The following is a 26,551-nucleotide window of genomic DNA, read 5'->3' as shown; positions in this document are numbered from 1 at the left end:
TTACCATTATTTACCCTCTCACACAATACACATCAATATGGAATATATTCACACTAGAAAAGAAAAGGTTTTTCCAGTGGGTCTGATTTTCTCATTCCATATTTGTAGCTGATGTGCATCTTATTCCTCGCTCTTGCCATGGTCATAACAATTACATGTGTAATAGTGTGCAAAATAAGAATTTGGAAAGTGAACAGCAGCTATGCAGTATTGTATTTTCACTTCCTGCCCCATTTAGTGCAGACTTTGAAAGCTTAGCATAATACATAGAAGTATTGTTTAAACTAGTACATTTAAGTTGTAGTTTTTGACAGGTTATTCAAATTAAAATGTTCTACTCAAAAAGATTTGCAGTGAGGTGGGCTGGTTAATTAAATTAACCAGCTTAATTAAAAAAAAATTGTGTATATTTGCTTTATACCTACATATCTGAACTAGTCAAAAACAGAGACCCTCTCTTAGATAAATACTCTCTTTACAATGGTTACAGTTTCTTTTCTGACTTCTCAGTAGATGCTACTCCTTGATAGTTCAATTGAAGCAAGTGGTTGTTGCTATTAAAAAAACCCAACTTGTCCTTGAATTGCCAGGAGTAAGCCAAACACTGCTTTTTGAAGGAGAGGTTGGTTGCCATTTTAAATTTTGCCACATCAAGGATTTCAAATCAGTGTTAACATCCTAACTGGTTTAACCAACACATCCTCCTCTGCTCAAACCACAGCTCATCATGTCAACATGTCTACTATGACCAGCTACACAGCTTTGGCCCACAATCCTACAAGCTTGCATTAAAGGGAAGATGCCTAAGAACACAACAAGTTGTAATCCACATTTACTTGCATGGCTAGAAAGATTTATGGCCAGTGTATGTAACACTCCCATCTAATGTGTTAGCTTCTTCCACACCCTGCCCATTTTCTGCCAGGAGACTGTCCATCTTTCACAACCCCCTTACAGGACTGGCAAGTTCTCCTGCTATCAACAAGGAAAGGGTATGAATGCCAAACGGTCTCAGCACAAAGACCCATCAGGTATGCATGTATGGAGGGAACACAGAAAGAGTGAGTACAAAGGAATAGGCTAGATGCTGTGACAGGACGATTCCTGCCACAGTTGTACTAACCTATTCTACCACCCAGACTGACTGCATGCTGCAGGCCTACTCAACATTAACACCACCTTTGCAGCCTTCTCCAGAACATTTTTGGTCTACTCTGTAGATCTCAGAGTATGTTTGAACTTTCTAAAAACCACAGGCCTGAAACATTTTTCATTTGCTACAGCTGTTACTTCAGTAGCAGCTTCATTAAGAAGAGGATGTGGAAGCAGAAAAACCCAGCTGAAGCATATGTTGCTTGCTTACAAGATCAGTTAAACACCAGGATAGAAAGAATTTTTTGAATGAGAAAAATCCTACCAGTCAGGCCTTCTCAGGCCATTCTGTCAACAAGTCCTACACTTAAAACAGGCTAGGTTCGACTATAGCACACCTGTAGCTTCACAGGGCTACCACTGAAGTCACTTTTACTCGTAACACCAAGGATGAGTACTCACAAGCTCATTTGTCCCAGCTCATCTTGTATGGCTAACAGAAGGTCCAAAAGACTTCTGGTGGCAGTAGGTGATGTGGAACAAGAGGATACAGATTTTGAAAATGCATTGCGTCGTGAAATCCCAGATGTAGCTCCTCCTTGGCTTTGTGATGAGATACGTGGATTGCGATGCTTCATAATATGCAACACACTTTGTACGTTTGCACTAACAGAATGGCTGGAACTGACAGACTTAATAAAGCAGAATTATTAAGTGGTTTACAGAAGTGATTAACAATTACAGTAAAGAGATTTATTCAAACTGTAGATGCCAATTTACTGAGAACATTTGGTTTCACTCACCTTCCCAGCCACAAAAGGTAGTTCACCAGCTTTTACATGTAACTGTGAAAGGTGCATTTTCTTCATTGTAGGATTTCTCTGCCATAAGATAGACAGAAAAAGTAAGACAAGAAATTTCAATCTATTGACCCAATAGCACAATCTTAAACTTTTTTTTTTTTTTAGTAAGTAAAATTCAAATAAACAAGCAGTGAAATGCATCATCTCAGTTTCCTTGTGGTTTGAAAAAAATAATTTCCCTCCTCTATGTGGAAGGACTTTTCCAACAGCTGAGTCAAGTAAATTTTATTCTAGATGCGTTTAGCAGACAGTTTGACAAATAGGTTGACATTAGAAAAACTGAACATTGCTTGCTTAAGTTTGCAAAACACAGTTGCAAAATTTTGACTGACCTGTAACATGTGTTGCAAAATGAATTCTCTTGATTTCAGCAATTCCCTCCCAAAACACACCATCTTAACATGCTTAGTTAAAATTGCTTTGGAAACAAATTTTGACAGATAAACTGAAAGGCAGCTAAGATAGGACATGGAGGATGGCAGTAAGACTGTAACAGAGGTTATTGTCATGCTGGTAAGGGAAAGTTTTCCAGTGAAGTGCTACCAGCCCTAGCCCAGTTTTAATTACCAAAGGAAAAAAAAAAGAGGTATTCAGCACTGTTCTTCACTTTGGAAATGAAGTAAAGTACAGCAGACAAATCAAGTGCCTCTTACATCACCGTTTTTCACAAATTCCTATCTCTGTGCGAGTCAGATGCTATCAACAACAGTATGCTAATAAAAACTTTCATGTTACCTTCTTAGTTTTTTTCTTTTTCCCATTTTCTTTTTTAGGTTCATTTTGAGATGTTACTGAAGACATCAAAATTCTGTTTATCTCAAATCCTGTCTGAAGCTGTAGGAATAAGCAAAAAAGAAAACAACCATTTAATGTAATATTAGAAGTATGAAATCACATGGTCTAATTAATTCCCTCTTTCATGCATGGATAAGAACCAATTAAGGGCACTATTAACTGTCCTGCTTGGAAGGCATAAGCTATAGTTAAAAACTGGACAGATTACTAGGATGGCAGGGTATCAGGCAGATCTTGTAGCTCTGTCTTAGAAGTCCTCATTTTTATACTCAATTGCAGCAGCTGTATTTTTCCACTGTGACAACCAGCAACTGAGATGACCCAATCCTGCTGCATGCTGGGGATGTGATCATAAAATCTGAAGAATATGAACATTTGGATTTTACAATCTGGGGGCAGAGAGAACTGAGCCCATCTGTGTAACGTTGAGGTAAAACCTGCTGGACAATCCTTGGATTGCTCCGTAGTTCAAAGTTGATATAAAGGCCCATGATAAACAGGATTATAGACATTCCCAATCAAACATTGGACAAGGACTTTGTTTTGGCATGTATAACTGTTCCGGCTAAACAATGCTGAAGGTCCATCACAAAAGTGAGATTATTCTGGCTTTTCTGTCATCAAAAGGAAGTGAACCACCCCACACCCTGTGTTTCCCAGCCCAGATCCAACCGACCTAAATCGATCCTGCAGTGAACTAAGATGGTACTAATACTAGTTTAGGACTCAGTTTACTACATCTAAGTCCTTTCTTGAGCAAATGTTTATAATACTGCTAAGGTCAGACTATCTGCTCTGGGAAAATCATTCTTACTATGTTTCCAAGAAGATAAGGCTTTCAGATACTAGGCTTTCTGCTCTGCAGCAGCAAGCAGTTTAAGCAAGAAACCCCAAAACCTGCAAGTTTTGAACTCAGTCATTCTGCTGGATTCTGGAGGCGGTCAGATACCTGGGCTACAATGTGCATGTTATTTCAAACTTCCTGGACTGATGAAAGCCTATCATCCTTGGATGAGGTATAAAAACTGACAGCAGTGATGAATTAATTTATGCTGTCATCTTCGTTTATGGCTAGGTTCTTTCAATATTATTCTTCAGCTCTGCATCCCCCCACCCTGCCCCATGGGAATGCCACCACAACTGCTCTCTTTCAAAATGGCTGCTACTTCTCCGTGAAGTGAGGTTTGGAATACCTGAAGCTACTTTGCCCTTTTAACAAAAGGTTTCTTTGATTTTCCTCTCTTTGGCAAATATTCCTCTCTCAGATGGATGGTGGCCCAACAAAGTGACTATGGCTTCACAGAATAATGGATTATTCAAGCTCTCACTTATTGAACAATGCAATGGTATCACTGATTAAAGACTTTTCCAAGTATAGCCCAGTATTAGATTTCAGCAGATCTTAACAAAAAGAGGAAAACAAACAGAATAACCAACCTTCTTTGGGTATAAGGTTTCTTATATGACTGTTTTCTAGTTACTGTAAGTTAAGGTTATCTGATTTAGTTGCAGATTCTCTAGAAATTAATTATCTACCCAGACCGCTTATAGCAGCTTTGAGGGTGATGAACTGTGCCATTAACACAAACCCAAGTAGAATCTTCCCTGATTGAGATATGCAACATACCTGGCAAACTTTCTACTATGTAGTTTATAACTGGTCTAGGTAGTATTCCAGGAGTTCTTCCTGGGTAATAAACATGTGGAGTTTAAATGTAATTAAAAAAAGGGTATTTTGGACAGAGAGATCAGCTTTCTTCAGTAATAAAAAATAAGATAAAATAAAACCTTTTCAGTCTACCTGAGCAGTTTTGTCTTGTATTAGCTTACGCTGATGCTCTTCTTTATGAAGCTTTTCTTCTAACTGTTTGATCTTGTCCTGAATTTGAAGGCAACAATGATTAGTTACCCTTCAGTTTGACATGCTGAATCAGAAGTCTAAAGTAGCTTGCAAGTGTAATCTGGGATAAGACAGGACTGTAGGAATTTTTAAAGCCCCGACTGAAAAAAAAGACTCATGCAAATGAAGCCAAGGTGGCATTCAGTCAGGTATGCTTTATGATCTTAGCTTTACAGAGGAAACTTCTGCAAAACTTAGTACTGTTAACAGTATGCCATACAAATTATATCGAACAAATTACTTTGAGATTGTCATTCCATGAATGCTTACTTCTGCAATTCTCTGAGCAGCAGTAAGTTTAAGACACTCTTTTTCTAGCATTTCAAGCTTTTCAAGTTTTGCATGCAGTTCTAAGCGGTTCTGATCTTCCTCTTTCTGAAACTGGGCCTGGAAAAAAGTAAGCGAGAATGGAGTTGGCAGCTGACTGAAATTGTTTCAGGCAGCAAAAACCCAAACACGCTACAGTAAAGGTGTTTAACTAGTTTAAATTTCATATTTTTTAAATTGCAAAGTGATGAAAAATACCAAGCAGACAAATAAGACTTAAGTTTCCAGCAGCCTTTTTGCCTACCAAATGTGCAAGTATTAGCATGGGTTTGCTCATTAAGAGTTCCACCTAGGGAGTCTTTTCATACAATTCATTGAACTGTTGTCATCAGTCAGTCAGACAGTAAATTGCTTCCGCTGCTACCACCCTGAGAAAAGCTGAGGAAGAATGATGGCCATAATAAAGTTCTGATCTTACACATTTCTATACTTTTTAACTATATCACTACTTCGTTAGTATGCTAAAAGGCTTCACCTGTTGTTCTAAACCCATTTTCTTTTCCAGTTCTGCGCTGGAAACCATTTTCCTCATGTAATCCAGCTGTTTCTCCAGCAGGGAGCAGCGAGATTGTGCTGCATTTAACTGCAGGCTTGCATCTACAGAGAGAAACAAAAGACATTCAGTACAGCAATGGGAGCTACACATTTAGCCAGTCTGTCATCTCTTTGAGGAAATCTCATTGAGAGTTGAAACATGCAAGAAAATTTTGTTAGTCTGAGCAAGTCATGTGGTTCAAATATATTTTGTATGTAAGACATGAGAATCAAGATGTTTTTCCAGAGCTAGTCCCTAATATGAATTCCAAAGGTGTGAGCACTGCAGCTACTTTGATTTATATCAGCAGATATCTAAGCAGAATCTGGTTTCTTCCCTTCTCCTTACTTTTTTCAAGTTAGCAGTGTTAATACATGTAAGCAGCTGCTTGCTATTGTAGGAGTTAAACATACCACCTGAAATCTGCTTATTCTTTAAAATAGCTTTATGAGTTATGCAATACTTGGTTAGTATAACTAAAAACAAGATCTCAACCTGATTCACAATTATCAGGCTCCTGCCCCTCCCCAATTCTGAAGCAAAAAAGAAAGGGGGGAGCGCATTAATTAGCAGTTTGTCAAAATAAACAAACACTCCCTAGATTATGCAGTCTTGGAGTTGCTGTGGCTACACCTTATCACTCAAGAGAAATACCTTTCCTCTGTTGCATCAGTTCTTGATGTGCTATGTCATTTTTGTAGGATTCATGCTCTAAGGCCTTGTTATACTGAGCAGCTGCTGTGGAGAGGCTGCACAGATTATCTTCAGCCTGTGACTTCTCCAACTCTAGACGGCGGATCTTTTCTTGAAGAGTTTTCAGGGCTGCCACCACAGCTAGCAAACAATGCAACAGTTATACCTTGAGTAACAGTTCCTATTATCATTATTATTATATTTACAAAACACTTCAAACAGCAAAATACTACCTAAATTTTCTTCCTAGGATCACCCCTAAAATTAATTATATTCCCCAGCAGTATATATCTGGGAGAAAATGGTCATGTTTACTGCATAACTGAGGTATAAAGCATGAGTCATATGAGCAAAACTATTTTCACTCCAAATGGCAGCAAGCACAAAGAAATCATGGCAAACTGAGTATAAGAAACCCTGGGACTTCTGTTTACACAGAAGCAGGGAATCCAAGTATCCAAGTTAGGTCACAAGTTTTGGTGTAATGCAACTAGTGTGGACAGATTGAAAAAACCCACCAAACCAGACTCGGGACAGGGGGGAAATCAGATACAAAGGGACATTTTAGGAGAGGATCCATTTTAAAAACTTTATTGTTTCAAAAGGTAATGATTCAATGTCTAGTTTCTTGTATTTGATGATTCTTTAAACCACAGAAACAAGTCTGCGGGATTTTGCTTTTAGCCTCAGATCAGTATGTGTCAAAATTATACCAAAAATATAAGTTGCAATTTCAGCTACAAGGAAAAGTTTATTAACTCTTAAAAAAGTATACACACTGTGGAAGTTTAAGACATGTTCTGTAACAAGTCAAGCTTCTTTTCTGACATTTTATAAGCCTTAATAGTTTCCCTATAATAAATTCTCTCAGTAAAGGAATACCCAGCAAATATTGCTAGCTCCATAACAACTCTAATCAGCTTATCATAACCCCATTACAATAAAATGGGGGGGGACCCCAAAGAAGGAAAAAGCAGATACCAGAGACCAGAAAGATGAAGTGGGACCACTTCTTCAATCTTTCTATTGGCATGCCAAACATTTCCTTACTTAAACACTTCGCTGCATAACATTAAGCTGAACATTTTAATCCAAAAAGCCCAAACTCTGTATGACTAAAGATTACTCAGAAGTCATAGATTCTTCATGAACAATGATCACCTGCGCAAACGTAGGCTATGTCTGTGCAATATTGCAAAGTTGTCCATGACAGTAAATCCAAATACAGTATCCTTGTGATTCACTGAGCTCTCCAGATACGCTAAGCCACCAAGCATTTGCCCTGTGAGCTCCAGAGAATCATCACCCATTAAGGCACATGACAACTATAGCAGACCCATATTTCACACAGACTAACTTTCATGCTCCTAACTTTCCTGAGAGTCTGCGTTATTCAGAAGTTCTCCCAAGTAATCATACCACACAAAAAACCTTAGAAGTGGTTTTAAACTGGAGGGAGTCAAATAGCACTACACAAAGCCAATTCCAAGTCAGTGTACCACACTAATGATCTTTTTTTGCTGTATTTAAAATCATTAATTGCTTCTGCTGAGTTTGAAGCATTCTCCTTTGCTTTGAGAGGAAGTGTGACGATTTTAAGTTAAACAGTTTTCAAAGCCAAAGTTTATAAGGATGTTAGAAGACTTGCAGCAGTTTCCATTACAGACATATGACTTCAGGGAGACTACTCCCTCAGGACACACATACATCCTGTCTCAATGTCAGTCTGATAATCGCAGCAAGTCATTGAACTGAGTAAAACAGAATGGGGAGTTTGCTTAAGAGAATTCACATGGAACAATTAAAAAGACCACTTTAAATACATATTTTGGCTTTACCTTGGTTATTGGGGATAGAAGGCCTGTCACCACCAACAGCTGCCAACTTCTTTGATTCTATATAAGCAAAGGCTGCAGGAAGCATCCTAGCTGGAGGCTGAAGAAAGCTTCCTATAAAACTGTTCTTTGATTCAGAATCCACAGCCTGTAAAAAGAGAGCTATTTAATATCATTAGCTCTTTAATGGACTATGTAACAGTTTTCAAAGTATGTCACTGGGCTATCCCTGGCTCTGTTTATATCAAACAAAATCATGTGCACCAAAATAATAATTAACCCCCCCCACACACACCCAGATGAATCCTGTATTTTAATGGCGTTCCAAAACAATGCCTTTCATAACACTAAATATAGCTCTCGACAACCCAAAATTTTCTAAGATTTTTCTTGGTGCTTTCTAATAACTTATGCTGCTTTTTGTCCTTCTAAAAGTCAAGGGTCAACAATATTTTCTACTATTTTACAGACTTCAGTGTCTGCCTCTTAGTGCTCCCTGCGGAGCAAGCATTCTAAGTCTTACAGTCTGTTGTCATTTGCAGCCTCCTTAGTGCTCTAATGCCTATCTTTTTACATATGGCTTTATTACTTAATAAAGACATAGTTCTCCACATTTAGTGTTGAGATAACAGAAGGATATTTAACATGCAAGATCCCCAGCACTCTCTGCGTTATTAAGCATATGTATTAAGCCCTGTTTCTCACTCCCTTTCTGCCCCACCCTTTAAACATTCTTTATCAGAAGCACATTTGAAGACAGTTTACACCCTGTCAAATAGGGTAATAGGATTGACCTATTACCTAGGGTAATAGGTAATAGGCCCTCACAATAGGATACTCAAGACATGGACAGTGAAACTTGCAGAAAGTGCTTAGTCTAATACAACCTCTAGGAAGTTAAAGCAAATTTTAAATCACAACACAGCTACCTATCAAAGTAGTAGCAAGCTTTTCACTTGACACAATGGAAGAAGTGAAAAGTATATACAGCTTCAGCTGATAGAAAAACACCTTATTTGAAGGTTCAGTGACATAACAATTATGGTATCACTCAAGTTTAAAATACAGGGCATGCAACTGGCACAGGCTTCCCACTTGGGCAAGGCTATTTACAGATGCTAGGCTCCCAAGAAAGTCACCCAAAGGTGGTATCTGGTAACAGGAGGAAGAAACCCAAACCAAGACTGGAACCTGCTGATGAAGCACTCCCCAGGAAAAGCCATTCACAGTGGGTGGGTGGGAAAGAAAGTTTTCAATAATGGAAAAAGTTTCCAGGAACAGCTCTTCCAGCACTGTTTCAGAGGCCATATAAAATAGAAAAATCATCATCCATCCACACCACCTCTTCAAGATATGCACTAAACCAAAGGTACACAGAAATACTTCCTTCCTCCTCCATGTTGTCATCATGAAGACATCGACATGAACATCTCTTTGCCAGGGCTTGCTTGACGTGGGGCCTCCCAGACACTGCTGCTTTTGTGGGCGAACACCCCCGGGGCAGCTCCCACAGTTCAGGACGGCCCCCCCCCCAGCACCAGCATAGTCCCCCAGACCCACAAGATGGGGGCTGCCCAGGCTACCCCCGTACCACAGGCCTTTTCTGGATAGTACCCTGTGGGGCCCCACCGCCATCCTGCCCGAGCCCAGGCTGCAAGCTCTTGGTGCTGGGTCGGCAGCTGCAGGCAGCCAGGCACGCCACCATCTCTGGTGAGAGGTCCTACCTGGTGACCCTGCCACACAAGGCGTTTATGGGCCCTCACAGCTCCCTCCTGGAGGACCGGGAAACACTGCGCAGGGATACCCAACCGACTCTAACAGCCGGCTAGGCCAGACAGCCGTATCGGCCATTTCCGACAGCGCGAGGGGCAGTGGCAGTGAAGGGCACGAAGCAGGGAGCAGCAGGAGTCTCAAAACATGGATGAGAGAGTCCTGCGGCCATGGGCAGGGTCAGGGCCGAGACACGAGAGGAGATGGGCCTGGCGTGGCACAGTGCACCAGCACAGTATTCCACAAAACAAGAAATAAGCAAGACTTACCAATTTCCCCATCACTTCTCAATGTCTACATATTGGTGACACAAAAGACTAACAAGGTCCGTAAAAATACACATATGTATAACAAGCTTCCTACCACTGCTGTGAACAGGGGAAGGCAATTTTGGAAACTCCAGAGGAAGAAGGTGGTTTTTGCTCATGCCATCTAACCTTTCGTCAGTCAGCATAAGCAGAGACTTGCTTTTCTGACGTCCTCTGGTGCAACACGGCTCCCTCGCATGCCTGCAGCTGCTACGCATCAATTAGTTTCCTTATTACTGTCACATAAACAAGTTCTGCCGTTTCCACGGAGATGTGGCTGTGGACAGTTGTAAGGAGGGCGGTGATCTGAAGCAAATAATGAATAAGAGATGGAGGGAATAAAGCACCAGAGAAGTGCAAACCCACAATTTTGCCAGCACAGCGGAGGGTAATATGCACCCTGTGGCTGGAGGGGGGAGCTCCCCATGCTACTCCTAAGAGCACAGGCTCAGCAAGGGGTATGAGGGAATACAATACTGCAGGACCAAGACACCTGTGTTTGCAGAACCCCTGCTGTGGACATAGTTACGGGTGCCTTGCTTTGCCACAACTTCCTCAGACGCAGAAGCTGTGTGAAGTAGGCTGAGGGAACGGTTGGTTGCTAAAGCGTTTGGAGGCTCTGCCAGCATAATTACTCCAGTAGAGCTGCTCTGTCCTTTAATATCTTAGCAGGTAAATACAGTTTGTAATAACCACACTGCACAGGAGTAATCTCTACAACACTGCAGGCCTCAGGCAAGGACATTGGCCAGGAAAAGGACCAAGTCACTCTAGACCAGCAAGACATGACCAAACGTCCTGACCACTTTCAGTCCACTAGGACAAGAAATCTATCAGGAAATAATTAAGTAGCTTGACGTATGTTTGGACATCAACTGTCCTACCATCAACTTTTTCCCCCAGAAGTGTTTAAGTTTCTATAAAACCATCCCAGGTTTTCTTTTGAAAACAGGTTACACACCCCACAACCATTGCAAGCTTAACCTACCGCTCTTTAACTCCATGCTACCCTGGATGCTGGTACACAGCCCTAGAGTGGTGCTTTAAAGCAGATATTGCATCCTGAATGGCAATGTTTGTACTAATGTAACTCTACCAGGCTTAGGGGGATTTAGCACTTGAACAACACTGGTTAAAGAAGCCAAAACACCGTTGTTTAGACAAGTCCTTGGTTGAGGAAATTACTGCACTCCTTCAAGTCTGGGTAACAGCCAAGGGAGAAAAGTATGCATATTATATCAAATGCAGGCTGAGAAAATACCCTGGTTACAGGCAGAGGGGAGGGGAGGAAGAAGGAAGAAATGCCCCACTCCCACCCCAGCAGCCTGCACCGCTGCGGGGAGCGGGGTGAAGCACTTGCATTGTGCAGGTCACATCTGAAGTCACCACCGGCCCCTTGGGTTTTTTAACCAGAACTGACCCAGCCTGCATTGGTGCACGCAGTGGTGTTGGTCAGATGCCCCACGTTATTTTACACAGAAAAACTTAAAGCAGCCGGTTCATACATACCCTACATAAACATGGGGCAATTTAGTGCTGCCTATGGGCCTGCCGTTAACCGTCAGCCTGCCCTAGCCACCTATGCTGTCTCCAAGCCTCAGCCAGGACATGGTTGCAACCCTGTGCACGGTGCATAGTGGCAGGCATAGCAAATTAGCTCTGTGACAGCACTGCACTAATGCAATTACACTGCCTACCTCCTACCTTGCTGCAGCCTGTGTGCTCACCCCTTGGGTGTGAGGATGAGCAGAGCTGGTCCCTTCAGCAGGAGCATTTCTCCCTGTTGGCTCACCGTCACCTGCGGCCTGGGAGCAAGCTGGCACAAAGGCTGTTGGGGAGCAATCCCAGCCTCAGGTCCGTACCTGCATATGTGACATTCATGCCTCAGAGGAGAGCAAAGCAAGCTGGAGTTTGGTACCTTAAGACAAACTGAGAATATCCCATTTCATCATGGTCATGTAAGTACTAATGTGATTTACCTTTACACTATTTATTTTTGCTGAATATGGCCTGCACTGAGTGCTAGAGTACTGGATCAGGCTGCTGTAAAAATCAATTTTAATTTTAATTACTGTTGCCTACTCCAAGTAAGCATGCCAATAATAGGGAGTTACTGAACACACTGAAATCCTAAATGTTACAGAAAGACCATTTATGACTTCCTCACCCTCCTCCATCCTGTTACCGCCCCCCACATTGCTAGCCACAGCATTAAAAAAGTTTCAGAAAAATTGCTTCCAATGTTAAAAGTCCGAAAATGTTTTGCCACATACACAATTATGTCCCATACGGTAAAGCAGCATGTGGAAAAGCTTCTTCCACATGTGAACTATAGCAGATTCAGGGAATAATGCTGGCTTAACAGTTTCCCAAAAGATATAAACTAAGGGAATAATGTGATAATGTAAGCGATGCTTCCACTAAGTTCTCCAATGTTTGCTATCTTACAGAGATCCTGGTTTATTCAAATCGCTGTAAGGGCAACCTTTTAGAACCAAAGAAAGAGGTGCTGTCAGAACACCTTCAAAGAAGAAAAAGAAAAAACAGATCAAAGCATTTTTCGCAAAGAAGTACGAAGATACCTATCTTCTGACCTGACCTACTGGGCATGCACAATTTATAGTGGTTTTTTTCATAACTGAAAACAAAGTCTCAGATGAATCAAGGAATGATTCACCGTTTTTCTGACATATTATAAAAGAAATGTTAAAGAATTGCCTCAACACAGGCTACACCAAGAAACTCCCAGAATGCTGGCTGCCGCCTTGTCTATTTGAGCCAAGTCTTGCTGGCGAAAGGTTATGTGAGAGGCCATTTTCATGACACAATCCAAATTGGTCTATTTTTTTCCCCTTTCACTTTCCTTCAAGAACCAGGGGAAAAGCTTGGTCAGCTGTACTAGCTGTGCTGCAATGCTCTTTCAGCCTTATTCCCGACAGACAAAGAACAGCCCTTCCACTGACAAAAAGAAATAAATAATGTTGTAGGCAATCTGCATTGTTGTTTTGGGAACACCCAGTCTCTAGCATCCTGACACAACCACTTTAATCAGCCTGAAACATACGACCTTGCTCAGGACATATCTAAGTAACTGGTACTCACGTGCCTTCTTTAATCTAAGTGGGTTAGAAATGAAATGGTGACAGCTGCAAAACTAATAGGAAGTGAAACCTTCACTGAATCAATAAGGCATTTCAACATGTTTTTCAGTTCTGTTGAGTCCTACTTTAAATGAGTTTAGAACAAATGACTAAAATTTGGTAGAGCAATTAATGAACTTGGAAGTTTTTGAAAAACTGACACAGGCAAATCCATGGGAGTTAGTTTGTTGTACAAACTGTGAGATACAAACTGAGTCTCAGAACTGCATATATAAACTTTAAGTGCCCAGTTTCTTCTGTGATACCACTGTAGCAAAACCTATTAATTCCTGAATTTCAAGTCTTATGCAGAATTTTCATACAATCAGTATGGATGAAAGTCTGTGAAGAAAAGGAAAAGAAATTACATTCTGTGTTTTCTCATGACACTGTATGTACTGTGAAGTATGATAAAACCTGGTATTTTAATGAAAAAAACCACTCCTAAGCCTTTTATTTCATTGTGTCACACCTTCTAAGCATTCATACTGATACTTCTCTAGTTCCTGTTTGCTAGAGATAAAAGAGAGAGAACAAAAAAGAGGAAGAAAGAAAATGGAATAAGTTATACAAGTACTTTGGGAACAAGGCAAAGAAATAACCAGATGGGGAAAAAACAGAGATCTTTTTTACAATTTTTTTTAAGAAAAGGTTCTAACCTGACAGTGTATCAAGCAAACTTGGGTCATAATGTCACCAGTGTTTTGCTGTTCTCTTCAATGAGCACAACAGACCCAATTCCTCCTTAAATTCGGCCTTCGTTCGTAATTGCATGATAAAATCATACTCAATACTTTATGGGGAAATCAAGTTAGTGCAAACTGCTTTAACCTGTATGAGAAGATTATAACTGAACTTAGCATTCAGAGGAGCAAGACTGCAAATTCCTATCTAGTAACAGTTGCTATGTTAGCATGAAAGCATCTGTTTCGGAATACAGTGTTATCAAAATAATTACATTTCTAAGTCTTTAATCAGTCCAAAGTAATTAAATATAACCTTTTTGTAATAAACAACACAAAACCAAATACTATAAATGGTCACTAATATACTTCCTTGCTTCCCTCATAGTTCTGTTCCTCTTATCTTCTTTCACCCACCCGCATGTTATAGCTGTTTTTTCTCCCTCATCTCCTCTCTTTTCATTGTATTTACATCATCCTACTTGCTCTTCTCCCTTTGGTATTCTTTTTCTCCCGCTCCCTCTTTCAGCATAAAAAGTTAGGGGTTTTTACCTAGTAAAAGTAAAAAGAGCCATTTTTTCCCCCATGAGAATAACTATTAAGTTTTTTCCCTTCATACTTAGGATTCAGTTCCAACAGATGCTGTTTGCTCAGTACAGTGACTGACAGTGAAATTGATGGTGCTCTCCTCTGTACTCTACATGAAGAATATAAAAAATTACTTTTTCTCCCCACTGTTATATTCTGCTGATGATGCCATCACACTGTCTTCCATACGTAGTTTGCTTAGCTTGGTCACTTCCCTCCACCCCCAAAAATCTGCTTTGGCTCCTTAGACTGGAGGCAGCTCTCACTGCTTTCTAGAGAGCAAAGCAGAGTATGTCTGTCCTGATAGATTGGAAGGCAGGAGGAAATTACTGGCTCTGGCTATTGACCCTTGACTAAAAAGAGGAAGACTTTGCTGCTGTGGAAAGGGAAGGTTTTCAAGGGCAACTGTCTCCAGTATAGAAGACTGTGTATCTGCACAGGCAGAATAATTAGAGATTAGAAGGGCAAATGCAAAAAGGAAAAGACGTACTAGGGTAGGGTGGGGCAAATATAAGAGTGGGTTGAAATGACAATCATAGTGAAGAAATATAACGAGGTAGGGGATAGTGATTGCAGGTACTGACTCATTCACAGTAAACACTTTTACTGCATGACAATTTTCACCTTTTATGTCTCAAATATTTAATGGGATCACTGAAAGATGGTTCTGAACGTTGCAACCTGCCCTCTAGGCAGATGAAACACACAGATTGTGTCCCTGACAGTTGCCTTGGAATTTATTTTCAAAGTAAACTTCTGTTTTTATCAATATTTTCTCAGGGAAAGAGTCAGTCTCTTCATCCAACATCCTTTAACCTAGCATGGAGATGGAGTAGGAGGTAGATTTTTAGCCAGATAACTAGAAGAGGGTGACATGGACAAGCAGAGAAACACAAAGAGGGTAATTATTCATAACATTTGTCTCTTTTTACCTACTACCACCCCTTTTTTTTTTTTCATATATTCCTGTGCTGCTGATAACTAGGCACCTGGCAGCAAACAAGAACCCCATTCTGCATTTGTACATCAGGCAACCTAAGAACAAGAATGAGCCAAAAAAATAATACTAATGAGGAGAAGATAAGTTTCACTCCTGGCAAGAAATTATTCCCAAAGTCATCTTTTGTCAGCAATACTTGTCTTTAAATATGCAGAAAAATTGCAAATTGCAAGCAGATCTGAGTCAGAGCAACTCCTCAATCTTATTTTGGAGACCTATTTTATTGAAGAATAATTTTAAATAATATCACCTGTTTACATGACTCACAATATTCATAGCAACTCCAACACATCCACATTGTGCATCCTGAACAGGCACAATATCCTAAATATTAATGCCAAATAGTTTGTATATCATATGGTACAATGAGTACTCAAAAATGGTCTATCTCTACTTCTGCCCTGAGCTGTCTGGGAAAACTTACATTTAAAGCCATGCAACAGAATACTTGTTTCAAGTAATCTGTATATTTAAACTTGCATGACTTCAGAGATGCAGAAAAAAATCTGAGTAAGATGCTACAAAATCCTGCACAATGTTGCCTATATAAAACTAACTTCAATTTATTATAAATTATTTAAAAGACATTTCTCCCTTATAAGTAGATGCACAGTTTCTGACTGCAAGGTAATTTAGTGGATCTCTAGGGACCTGATTTAAATTCTTGCTATTCTGTGTGACCTTACCAAATCACAGAGGGATGGGACTGATAAGGGACTGATGTTCCAGGATACATGAGCCTTCCAGCCTCAGGGCTGAATCCCGAGTTTGGTAATGATAGGCTTACATTCCCTGCATGTAAAAGAAGTGCAGGTACACGGCCAAAACAAGCAGCATGCTCAGTGAGGAGCTAACAAAAGCTGCGTGTGGGGAAACTATGAACATAGATGTGTGTGAAGTCCCACCCTGGTGCTTGGCACCTTTGTCCTCTTGGGACTCAGAATTTGGAGTCCTCTTCTGGCGGTGAGTGCCAAAATCTGTTCTTTAAAACAATGAATAAAGAGTCCCTGTAGCTTCTCTGGTCTGTGACTTCATTTCATGTGGCTGCTGGCCACAGCATTTTTCTTTGTATTATTACTGGAAAACACCAAGGTCTGTGTTAAAAGACAGCCTGCCAAAGGTGTTTAAAAGGCCTATTGCGCTGTCAGCAGATAAAAAATTCCCAATAAGCAATGTACATTTTCTTTTAAAGTGTAGCTGGAGGAAATAGTGTCCATCTTCTCTATGCTGTTACCCAGTGGTTAGAGCATTGGCCGGGAAGTGGGAGTTCCTGGGGTGCATTCATGCCGCATCCCTGACCATCACGCTAGACTGGGAGGAGGAAGAGCAGGAAGGAAACAGGGAGTCACCACCTTTTCGTTTGAAGTTATGACCCTGTTCAGAGAGGCATGTAAGAGTCTAGGACAAGGAGAAGGCAGCTGAAGCAAAAGACAGTAAAACAAAAATGTGTCTCTCTCAACTAGTTTAATTGTCGAAAGAGAGCCCTGGGTTTTATTTATGCATTTTTGTAGTAAATAGTTCCTGGATAAAAAACAGCACTGGATTGGGAATAGCTACCAGAAACCAGGAGTAAGTGCCTACAGCTCCCTGTGTCTCCTTGCTTCTAGTTCACACCAGGGCCACACGTTTGCCATCCTTAGGGACATAACTTCAACAGGTGAGGTGATGCATGCTTCCCTTCTATTTTGCAGTCCATCTGAGCACCTGGGACACTCTCCTGAGAGTTACAAGATGTTGACATAAATCCCTTTTAGCTAAAAGCCAATTCTCTCATCACTGGGTTACAGCACTGAAGGTGACCACTCTGCCAGATGTGGCCAGGCACTGAAGCCAGATGTGGCTATAACAGAAGAACCTGATTTGTTGGGCTCAGAGAGGCTCCTCTCACCTGGACCTCTCTTGGAGCTGCTCTACCTACTTCCTAGACCACAAGCGGGAACAAAGGGGAGAGAGGTGTCAAGATGCCCAGCTTGGGGCAATTCTGGACATTTCTAACTAGAAACAGACTACCAGAGTTCAGATGGCTGCTCAGTGGAGTTTTTCAGATTTGAATTTTTAGTTTACCCATACTCTTTTCCAGGGTCTAGCAGGGCTACTCTTTCAGGCTATATTTATACAGTTAAATGGAGTATAGTCAGATAGTTGGCAAAATACAGTAGGACTTTAAGTGGTCTGTACAGTAGGACCTTAAGTGGCCTGTAGTTCTGGTACATCATAGCACAGCTCTTCTCAAAGCAACCCACCCTTCCACATAAAGCTATCCCATGGTCTTTCTGTGAGAAAGATTTGATCTCCTAAGAAGAAGCCAGTGGCTAACTTACTCATCCCTCACACATTTGTGACCTCTAAGGAGGCAGGGTGGCAGAGTTTGGTGCAAACGTACACACGCAACCCACAGTAGGCCAGAACACATGGTAGATGTACAAACGTGTTCAGAGTAAAACAATTATGCTGCAGCTTGCTCTATCATTGAGGCCAGTCTGTTGGGATGATACATGAATCTGGGCTTGATACCAAGCTTGGGCCTGGGTTCAAAGACAGTAGAGGAGCAGCCTCTGGCTTTCTGGTGTCTCTCTGCAAAACGGGAGTCACAGAACTTCGCTTCCTCAGAGGGCTAATGTGGAGAAAAAATGCATTATATACTGTGGAGTGCCCATTTATTGTGGCAACATGCCAAAACCCAGATCTAAAAGGGGAGGGTGAACTTTTAGAAGAGGGATCCCATCCTAGGTATTTACTAGCTGCAATTAAATAAGCTTCAACAAAACCAGGTGTAAATAAAAGCAGTTGAAGGAATCTAATTTAAAAAGCAGTTCCTTCTAAGTTGCACAAGTTTTACTGTATTATTACTAGCTCTCCAGTAATCAACTAAGTAATAACTATTCTGCAGTAAAGTGCTCTTTTGTGACATACAGAAACCAGAAAACAGTTTTAAAAGTAAATATAATATAATGTAGATCTTATATCTTAGAAGGGACATGAATACAACTACTATATATTGTATTTAAAAAAAAATTCTGCTGTTAGATATCATTTGCATATGGCTATAGAAGTCCTTATCTAGTTAAAAAAAGAGGGAAGTTGATAAATCATCAAGGAAGGAAATACTGAGGTTTAAAACAGCCACAAATTTGTTTTTCTTCAGCTTATCATTTCAAAAACTCAAATGCTGTAATTCTGGATGAGATGCCAGATTGTTTCCTTCATAATTCTGCCTTTCTCTTATCCATTCTTTAGGGATCAAAACCAAGCATATAAACTTCAGCCAGTGAACACGCAAATCAAACAAACACATTCCCCTAACTTCAGGCTCTGATTAATCCCACTGGTAGCCTTTGACCTTGATTTCCACAATGTCTTGCAGTATATACAGAAGCTTGACCTGGTATCGGAAAACTGCAGAGATTTGGTTTGGAAAAAATAAAGCCACCTTCATCATCTCCATTACCAAAGCACTACATTAAAATCTATAAAACAAAGGGCTGAAATCTGAAGTTTAGGCCTTGGAGCCAGTTTCACAATCTGTTTCCTGTAGCCAGAGTTCATTTGCAGCCAGTGGAAAAAACAACTTCTAAAAGATAAAAGGCAGTGCTGTGACTTTCAATCAATCTTAGCATTCGGTGTGGGAATATAGGCCTACCAGAGTCTAACACCAACACTTCAGTTCTGATTCTGGTTCACTTTATTCATCTCAGATGTATGTAGCCATTGTCAGAGACGCCCAGCAAGTGCAAACTTATCATGGGAAAAATGAGATCTATCCAACTTCCGAAGATCAAAATTTAGATAGAAATAAAGCAAGCACACATGACGTGCCTATTCACAGGAAAACTGGGAGACTATAATGAGTGACGACAGAACGGGACAGGAAGCTGAAGTGGTAGCTAATGTCAAAAAAAAACCACCAACAAAAAACAAAACCCAAAAAACATAAAAGGCACTGGCAGAATTATTTTCTTTGAACCATCAGTTATGATGGGTGGAGGCCTTGAGTGCTTAGAGAAATCAAGACTCACATTTATTACAGGTAGTGATGATATCAGTAGATATATGTTGTTCAAGAGGGTGCCAAAGGCCTAGAGGAAGCAGCTGCACGAAGCAGTCCAGACCTGTCCACGCTGCCAAACAATGGCAATGCAGACTCCTTGTAGAAAGGATTTTATGGGAAAAGAGAGATTGGTCTTCCTTGAAAGATACAGGTAATGATAGAATGATATTTATTTTGCAAGCTTTAGAGAAACAGTGCCAGAAAACAAAAGGAACGTCAGATGAAGAAACCAGATTCTTTACAAATAAAAGAGCTGTTGATGGCTGGTGTGGGTAAGCCAGCCCAAGCTCTGTTCCTGGACTCAGAAGCAGTTTCCGTGTCTTTCTGTGGTATGTGAGTAGCTTGTTCTGCATTTAACTTCAGTTTTCAGGTTTGGATTTTAGAGTGGCAAATGTGTACACGAAAAACATAAAATAATTATGCAAGACCCTATAGGCCCAATGTCCTGTTTCTGATTTACTTGTAAGCATTCTTTTGCCTTTCAGTATAGTCAAAATTGTACTTTTATGATTGCTTTAATACGACAGCTGCAAATGGGTCGTTCTGCCCTTGTTTCCCTTTCCTCTTCTCTGCCAAGAGGTGAATTGGATCAAGGAACTGACCTGGCTGAAGATTAACTTTATCAGAAAAGCACCTTTCTTCCCTGCAGGAAAAGCAAGGGAAACAGCAATACCAGCCCATTCGGTGGCAGATTACACTTAATTCCAGAGTGGTTGAGGTGGGCAGGGACCTCCGCAGGCCATCTGGTCCGACCCCCTGCTCAAGCAGAGCCACCTACAGCTGGTTGCCCAAGACCACAACCAAACGGCTTTTGAGTATCTCCAAGGATGGCGACTCCACACCCTCCCTGGGCAACCTGTGGCAGTGCTTGGTCACCCTCACAGTAAAAAAGTGTTTCCTGATGTTCAGAGGGAACCTCCTGTGTTTCAGTTTGTGCCCATTGCCCCCGGTCCTGTCACCGGGTACCACTGAGAAGAGGCTGGCTCTGTCCTCTTTGTACCCTCCCTTCTGCGTACATTGATAAGATCCCGCCTGAGCCATCTCTTCTCCACGCTCATCAGCCCCAGCATAATTTGGATTAAAACCCCCTTGGATTAATTCGGATAAAACGACTGCGGAACTGTTGCCCAACGTGAATATCCCAGGGAGGTTTTTTTCCCCCTTTTGTTTGAAGCGTTGAAGGTGCTGCATTTCGCTTGCATCAACTGTTTTTTCTTTTCTGCTAATGTGTTTACTTAGGCTACATCAAAGGCTTCTGCCGAAGCGTGTATCCGACAAGCCTCCGCAGTTGCTCAAAACACGCGTGTGCTTAATTTTTTGCCAATGCAGGTTTCTGAAGCAAATCCACTACCGGAATGGCTTCATCCCTGGCTGTTGCCAGCCATCTGCTTTAGGCAACCTGTTGCGGCGGAACCCCCAAAAAACCCGACACCACGGGAAAAGCCTGGCCAGAAACGGCAGCGAACGCTCTCTCTTACCTACCCTTCCTCGGCAGGGGCGGCGGGGGCCCGCGGGGCTTCCCCGGGCGCAGACACCCCCGGAGCCCCCTGTCAGCGCCGGGAGGCGGCAGCTACGCGCGAACCGATCCCGCCTCACGCTGCCTGCCGGGACACGTAGTTCGCCGCCGCCGCCGCAGGGGCCACCCCTTCGGCCGGACTACACATCCCAAGATCCTCTCCGGGCGCCGCCGTTCCCCGCCGCCATTGGGCGGCCGGCAACGAGTGCTGAAAGGCGATTGGCTGCTGCGCGCGTCCGTCCCCGTGTTGGGCGGGGCTAGTTCCTGCCCCTCCTCGCCCCGCGGGTGAGGGGATCGTCGGGGGCCTGTAGCGGCCCTGCCCGGCCCGGCCCCGGCGGGGAGGGCTGAGGGGGCCGCACCGCGGCGGAGAGGCAGGGCCGGGGCCGTCCCCCTCCCTCCATGCCTGGGGCGGGGAGGAGGAGCCGCCGGCGCCGCGGGGTGGTGGCCGCCCCGCTCCCCGCCGGGAGAGGAGAAGCCCCAGCGGCGTCGCTGGCTCGGCAGCCCCGGCGTCGGTGGGCGGCGGTTGGCGGGGGCGCCCGCCGGGGGCTGAGGGAGCGCCCGCCCGCCCGCCCGTCCTGCCCCCCATGCGGCGCAGGCAGCGGTCTCTCCGCTCGCCGCCGCGTTTGTCGTCTTTGTGGGCGGGTTGGCGGCTGCCGGGAGCCCGCCATGGGGCGGCCGCGTCGGGGCTGCTGAGGCGGCGGTGGGGAAGCAGCCGGCCGGCCCCATGGAGGAGCGGGAAGGCGACGTGCGCTGGGACGGGCTGTGCAGCCGCGACGCTGCCACCCGCGCCGCCGCCTTGGACACCATCGGGCAAGCCGTTCTCCGCCGTAGCGAAACCGTCGCTCCCGTGGCGGCGGTGCCGCCTACCCGGGCCGCCGACGGCCTCCCGGTTCCCGCCGCCCGCGACGGGCTGAGCGAGGTGCTGGCCCGCCTGCTGATGCTCTCCAAGCGCTGCCCCTTCCCCGACGTGCGGGAGAAGAGCGAGGAGATCCTCGGCGAGGTGCAGGTAAGCACGGCAGACCCCCGCCGCCGCCGTGGGACGGGGCCGGGGGAGCTCCGGAGCTTTGCCGGCCTCGTCCCAGGCAGGGAGGGCACCTTCGGCTTCCAGCTGTGCAGCGAGGTGGGCATCCGACCCCGGCCGGTCCGATTTATCCCTGCAGTGATGCATGCGAACTGTTCCCCTCCTCGCGAAGAAACGTTTGGAAAAGCGTTATTAAAGGGCAGGGAGAAAAGCGTCAAGTTTTTGTGTGCAGCCTGGCGGAGAGGATTTAGTGATGAATGGCTGGAAAGTAGCTGATCGTTGGGGCATCCCGAAGGAAGCGCCAAAATGACAACTTTAACGCTGTAGTTTTGGTCTGTATGACTAGTGCTGTGATATTACCGGTTGGCTTTAATACAAAAGCAGGAAAGATTTGGGTATAAACATCCAGGGCTGCCAATTTAAAATATAAATCGGTATGGGAAGTTTTTGGGCTTTAAAAAGGTGTATGAGCTTCAGGACTATTAAAGCAGAGCCTGTCAAAATTCCCTTTTGTTGTTTATTGGTAAATAGTTTCTCCACTGGAATCGGTAAGATCCAAACTATTTTTTTATAGCTTATAGGTGGTCTAGCCAATAGGGGATTGCGTTTACTGACCTTTTATGCTAACAAAAATAAATGTTACTTTGTACTCTTCCACTATTACAGTCTAATTATAGTTACTCCCATTGCACTTCTCTTGCTCACCTATTTTGCACAGATCTGGAAATTCTGATGCAGGACTTGTATCGGTGGGTCCAGCAGCACCACAAAAAATACTGCTTGCTGCAGAGTAGGAAAAGGAAATTCAGGTGTTTCTTTTAATCACAAATGAATGCAGCAAGCTGTGCTTGGAGTTAGCTGCCTGATTCCCACTATTGTGCTTTTTTTTCTCCCTGAACATTAACAGGCTTAATAAAGGGGAATCTAGGGCAAAAGAATAAAAATATATACATAAACATTATATATTATAATATGCACAACACACATATGTATTGTATATAAAATATATATCATATATAAAAATACACATATGTAAGTATTTTAAAGGAACTCATGTATAGATCCATTTTTGCTCTGTCCTACTTTGAAGTGGTTCAGAGTAATTCTGGGTTTGGATTATTGAAGCTGGGAGAGGCTCTGTTTATTTTGTCTAATTTCTCAATAGTGTGCAATGTGATAAATACTGTATAATCTATTTTATACATTTTGGGCTGTATGGGGTATTTTCTCAAAGCAAATTTTTTCAGTATAAGCTATAATACAACATATGGTCTACGTGAAAGGCTTTTCTTTAAAAACCCAAACCAACGAAACAAAAACCCAACCAAACAAACCCAACTCGAATATTAAGTTGAAAACTTAATGGGGCACCATATCAGCATCTTCCCTGTTAAAGATTCAAATCAGAAGTGAGCCCATTACCAGTGAGAATGATGAGTCACTGGAACAGACTGCTAAAGGAAGACTTGCTTTTATCAGGCCCAAGTTATCTGAGTCTATTCAAAGGCCAAATAGGTGATGATCTCTCACCTAAGTCTTGGAGGAGGTCAGAATATATGATCTGATGACTCCCTTTTAGGTTTTTACATATGAAGTTACTGGCGTGTTCACTTATTAGTCTTGTTTAGAAACTTTGTTACTAGCTTTTTTTAAATAGGTGTAAAAGTTCTGGCAGAAAATAAGTCCAATTTGATACAGCAAGCGCAAGTTCAAATCCCATGGTTGTACCTGGCTTGATTAATAAAATAGATGTGAAAAATGTAACAGATATGAAACCAATTGTATACACACAAGCTGCAGTAAAGGTTTAACAACAAGTTAAGCAGAATAAAATCAAATGCAACATTACTTAAAATCTTTAAAAGCTGCTTTTGTAACTTTTCTTTTTAGGGAGTAGGTCTAAGAGAGAAGTATTCTATGTTCTATGAATATAGAGTGGCAAGTCTTAGTTCTTACGGCTGTACTCAAAAATGAAAATTTTCATTGTAATCTTTGGATCCACATTTGTGGAAGAAATAATCCAATCCAAGTATTCCATTTTGGATGCTGTGGACTATTGTCAGGCGTGAAATGGTTTTCTGTTGATTTCATGGCCAAGAGGAATTTTATTCAAATCTCTGCAATGAAGATGGCAGATAAAGCAAACTATTAAATTAAATATAATTATCCAATAGAACTCGTGGCTTTCAGCAGTGATTCTAAAGGTAAATAGCTTAGTAACATAAAAATGTGAAATCCTATTCAGAACGGTATCAATACTTAAAGGACTCACTTGTATTACTTTATCTCCCTGTTTTAGGATATGAAACAATCTTTAAGTCCACAGCAATAGATACCATTATGCTGTCTAAACCTTATTCTCTGCCAGGTTATTAAATGACATAGAGCCCGGGGCAGAAGAGGGAGCTTTGAACCCAAAGGTTCTCCTGGGAACTGGTGCTGCCATCCTTCTCTCTCCTGTGGGATTGTCCAACTCAGACTAGTAGTCTGCACGTGGACTGATTCTCTCCCCCCGCCCCCTGCGAAACTGAGAATTGTAAAATGTGCTTTCTTCATCTTTCTGCCCTGCACTGAGGATAGGTCAGTGAGGAAATCAAATTTTTGAATTTTCCATGTGGTCTGATAGCTATTTCTTTCTGGGGCTAGTGCCCTCTTGCCTTTTGGGGTAATCAAAAAATATTTAGGCATGAACAACTATGCTGCTGGTGGTTTTGCACCTTTGTGTCTGGAGCAAGTTGGTAGAATGCATTATATGGCTGGTGTAAACTGGTAAACTGCAGGCTTGGCAGCAGCCTGTGTCAACACGGCATCTCTCTAAGCCTGCCTTTGTTATGGTCTTTTTTCCTTTTTTTTTTTTTTTGTGGAGAAAAATTCATCTGAAATATGGTGGAGTCCTAAGTGTGTGACTTTCTTCTTTGCTATTAATAAATATTGATAAATAGTATTATTAATGTTGTTATTAATAAACAGTATTGCCTGTATCAGAAGATATAAAAATAAATTATTGCTTAATGTAAATTCCTGTTGATTTGACTTGTGTTCAGGATAATGAGTTTCTTATTGTAGGCTGTATATTTTTATATAAGTATAATAATATATATTTTTTAGCCTAAGAGAATATATCTAATTTCTCATTTAGAATAGACAAGTTGTTTTTGTAAGAATTATTACAAAGTTGGTATGAATAAACTAGCCCCCTTTTTTCTAATTAAGACTTTCTTGCTTTTATTAATAAAAGCAAGGTCGCTAAAGTCACTTTGACCAATATATATATTTTAAAATATTTTAAAGATATTTCAATTGCAGTGCTTTAACCAAGTGAAAAGACTTTGAATGTTTGCATATGAAAATATTTGATGAGTGTTTTTTGAGATAAAACCCCAAATATATCATAGCTTTTTGATAACCTCTTGCATATGCGATATTTTGCACCTATTTATAGCATATTGCTTATGACCTTGCAGAATAGTGGGTCATTACAGCTAGTATGCTAGGTGTCTGCACACCAACACAAATATATGGGGAATGAACAGCAGTGAAAGGTCTTAACACGTGATCATTAAAAGTATCCTGCCCAGCCTCAATCAGATCAGTTAGATGTGTGTGACTGGAATATAAACACTAGGTGTATGTCAGTAGCTGGAGAATAATCATTGTAAGTATGAGATTTGCTAATTAAAAATCTCTCATAACTATCCAATGTCTTTTGGAAATGATTGAGCAGAACATACTGCTCTGCTGAGGTATGTAAATTCATAAAAATAGTCTTTTAGATTAACAAAGAGAATGCATAGATGGGAGGCAAGTTCTGCAAGAGTGACCAGATGTTAGGCTACATACGATAAAAGATGACAGCACAGCAGAATAAAACCCACAAATGTAAAAAAGCTTAGAATTTGGCATGTAAAGCTTGATTGCGGGGCAAATATAAGGAAGAAAGAAACTGGTCTCAACCTCTTTGAGATGTAATAGTGCCAAACACTTTCATTGAAGGGGAAAATTAATAATGAGAAAAGAACTTTGCTGTCTGTTGATATCTTCATTGATGTAAACCCAAGAAACATACAGAAAATGGGAAACTGTATGTTGTTGAAGATCCACACTGAGTGTGCAAAGATGTGTGAACAAAACTAGGACAGTCGAATACATAATGAGGTGTAGCTAAAGGGGATATTGGAAGAAAGCAAGAAATAAAAGATCTACAGATTAATGGATTAACAGATAATGCTGAGGTGATTGAAATGTTCTCTGAAATGGTTAATCCAGCCAGTGTAGTTAATAGCTATGATAAAAGCGTAAATAGTACTCTCCTAGATGTAGGTTGCTTGGATAAGCAACAGATTTTCAATCTGGTAGGGCCTGATGAAATTCATTCTGAGGTGCTTAAAAAAACACCAACCACCAAAAAACCCCAAAAACCAACCAGCTAAAGCAATC

General features: G+C 41.8%; 2 protein-coding genes across 9 annotated transcripts in view; one reads left to right on the top strand and one right to left on the bottom strand.

Moving 5' to 3' along the window:
• The window catches only part of CEP57L1 (centrosomal protein 57 like 1), a 38,323-nt gene extending 17,162 nt beyond the window's left edge, over positions 1 to 21,161 (bottom strand). The window contains exons 1-10 of one of the 7 annotated variants that reach the window (XM_049818138.1): positions 21,060 to 21,161; positions 13,471 to 13,600; positions 8,044 to 8,188; positions 6,167 to 6,346; positions 5,453 to 5,574; positions 4,921 to 5,037; positions 4,552 to 4,629; positions 2,691 to 2,789; positions 1,896 to 1,973; positions 1,555 to 1,784 (exon numbers count right to left, since the gene is read on the bottom strand). In XM_049818138.1, coding sequence (XP_049674095.1) covers positions 1,555 to 1,784; positions 1,896 to 1,973; positions 2,691 to 2,789; positions 4,552 to 4,629; positions 4,921 to 5,037; positions 5,453 to 5,574; positions 6,167 to 6,346; positions 8,044 to 8,128 — 989 coding nt within the window. In that variant the 5' untranslated portion in view covers positions 8,129 to 8,188; positions 13,471 to 13,600; positions 21,060 to 21,161. Of the gene's footprint in view, positions 1 to 1,554; positions 1,785 to 1,895; positions 1,974 to 2,690; positions 2,790 to 4,551; positions 4,630 to 4,920; positions 5,038 to 5,452; positions 5,575 to 6,166; positions 6,347 to 8,043; positions 8,189 to 10,079; positions 10,150 to 13,470; positions 13,601 to 21,055 lie in introns of those variants that run through there. The other 6 variants (XM_049818139.1, XM_049818140.1, XM_049818137.1 and 3 more) reach the window with 6 other exon arrangements.
• Positions 21,162 to 21,378: 217 nt separating this feature from the next.
• Positions 21,379 to 26,551, top strand: part of SESN1 (sestrin 1) — an 84,257-nt gene continuing 79,084 nt past the window's right edge. Inside the window, exon 1 of one of the 2 annotated variants that reach the window (XM_049818131.1) lies at positions 21,379 to 22,099. In XM_049818131.1, coding sequence (XP_049674088.1) covers positions 21,818 to 22,099 — 282 coding nt within the window. In that variant the 5' untranslated portion in view covers positions 21,379 to 21,817. The remainder of the gene's footprint in view (positions 22,100 to 26,551) is intronic. The other variant, XM_049818132.1, reaches the window with a different exon arrangement.

This window comes from Accipiter gentilis, chromosome 15 (assembly GCF_929443795.1).
Source record: "Accipiter gentilis chromosome 15, bAccGen1.1, whole genome shotgun sequence".
Taxonomy (NCBI): Eukaryota; Metazoa; Chordata; class Aves; order Accipitriformes; family Accipitridae; genus Astur; species Astur gentilis.
The sequence above is the reverse complement of the archived record's forward strand: the minus strand, read 5'-3'. Positions and strand labels throughout refer to the sequence as shown.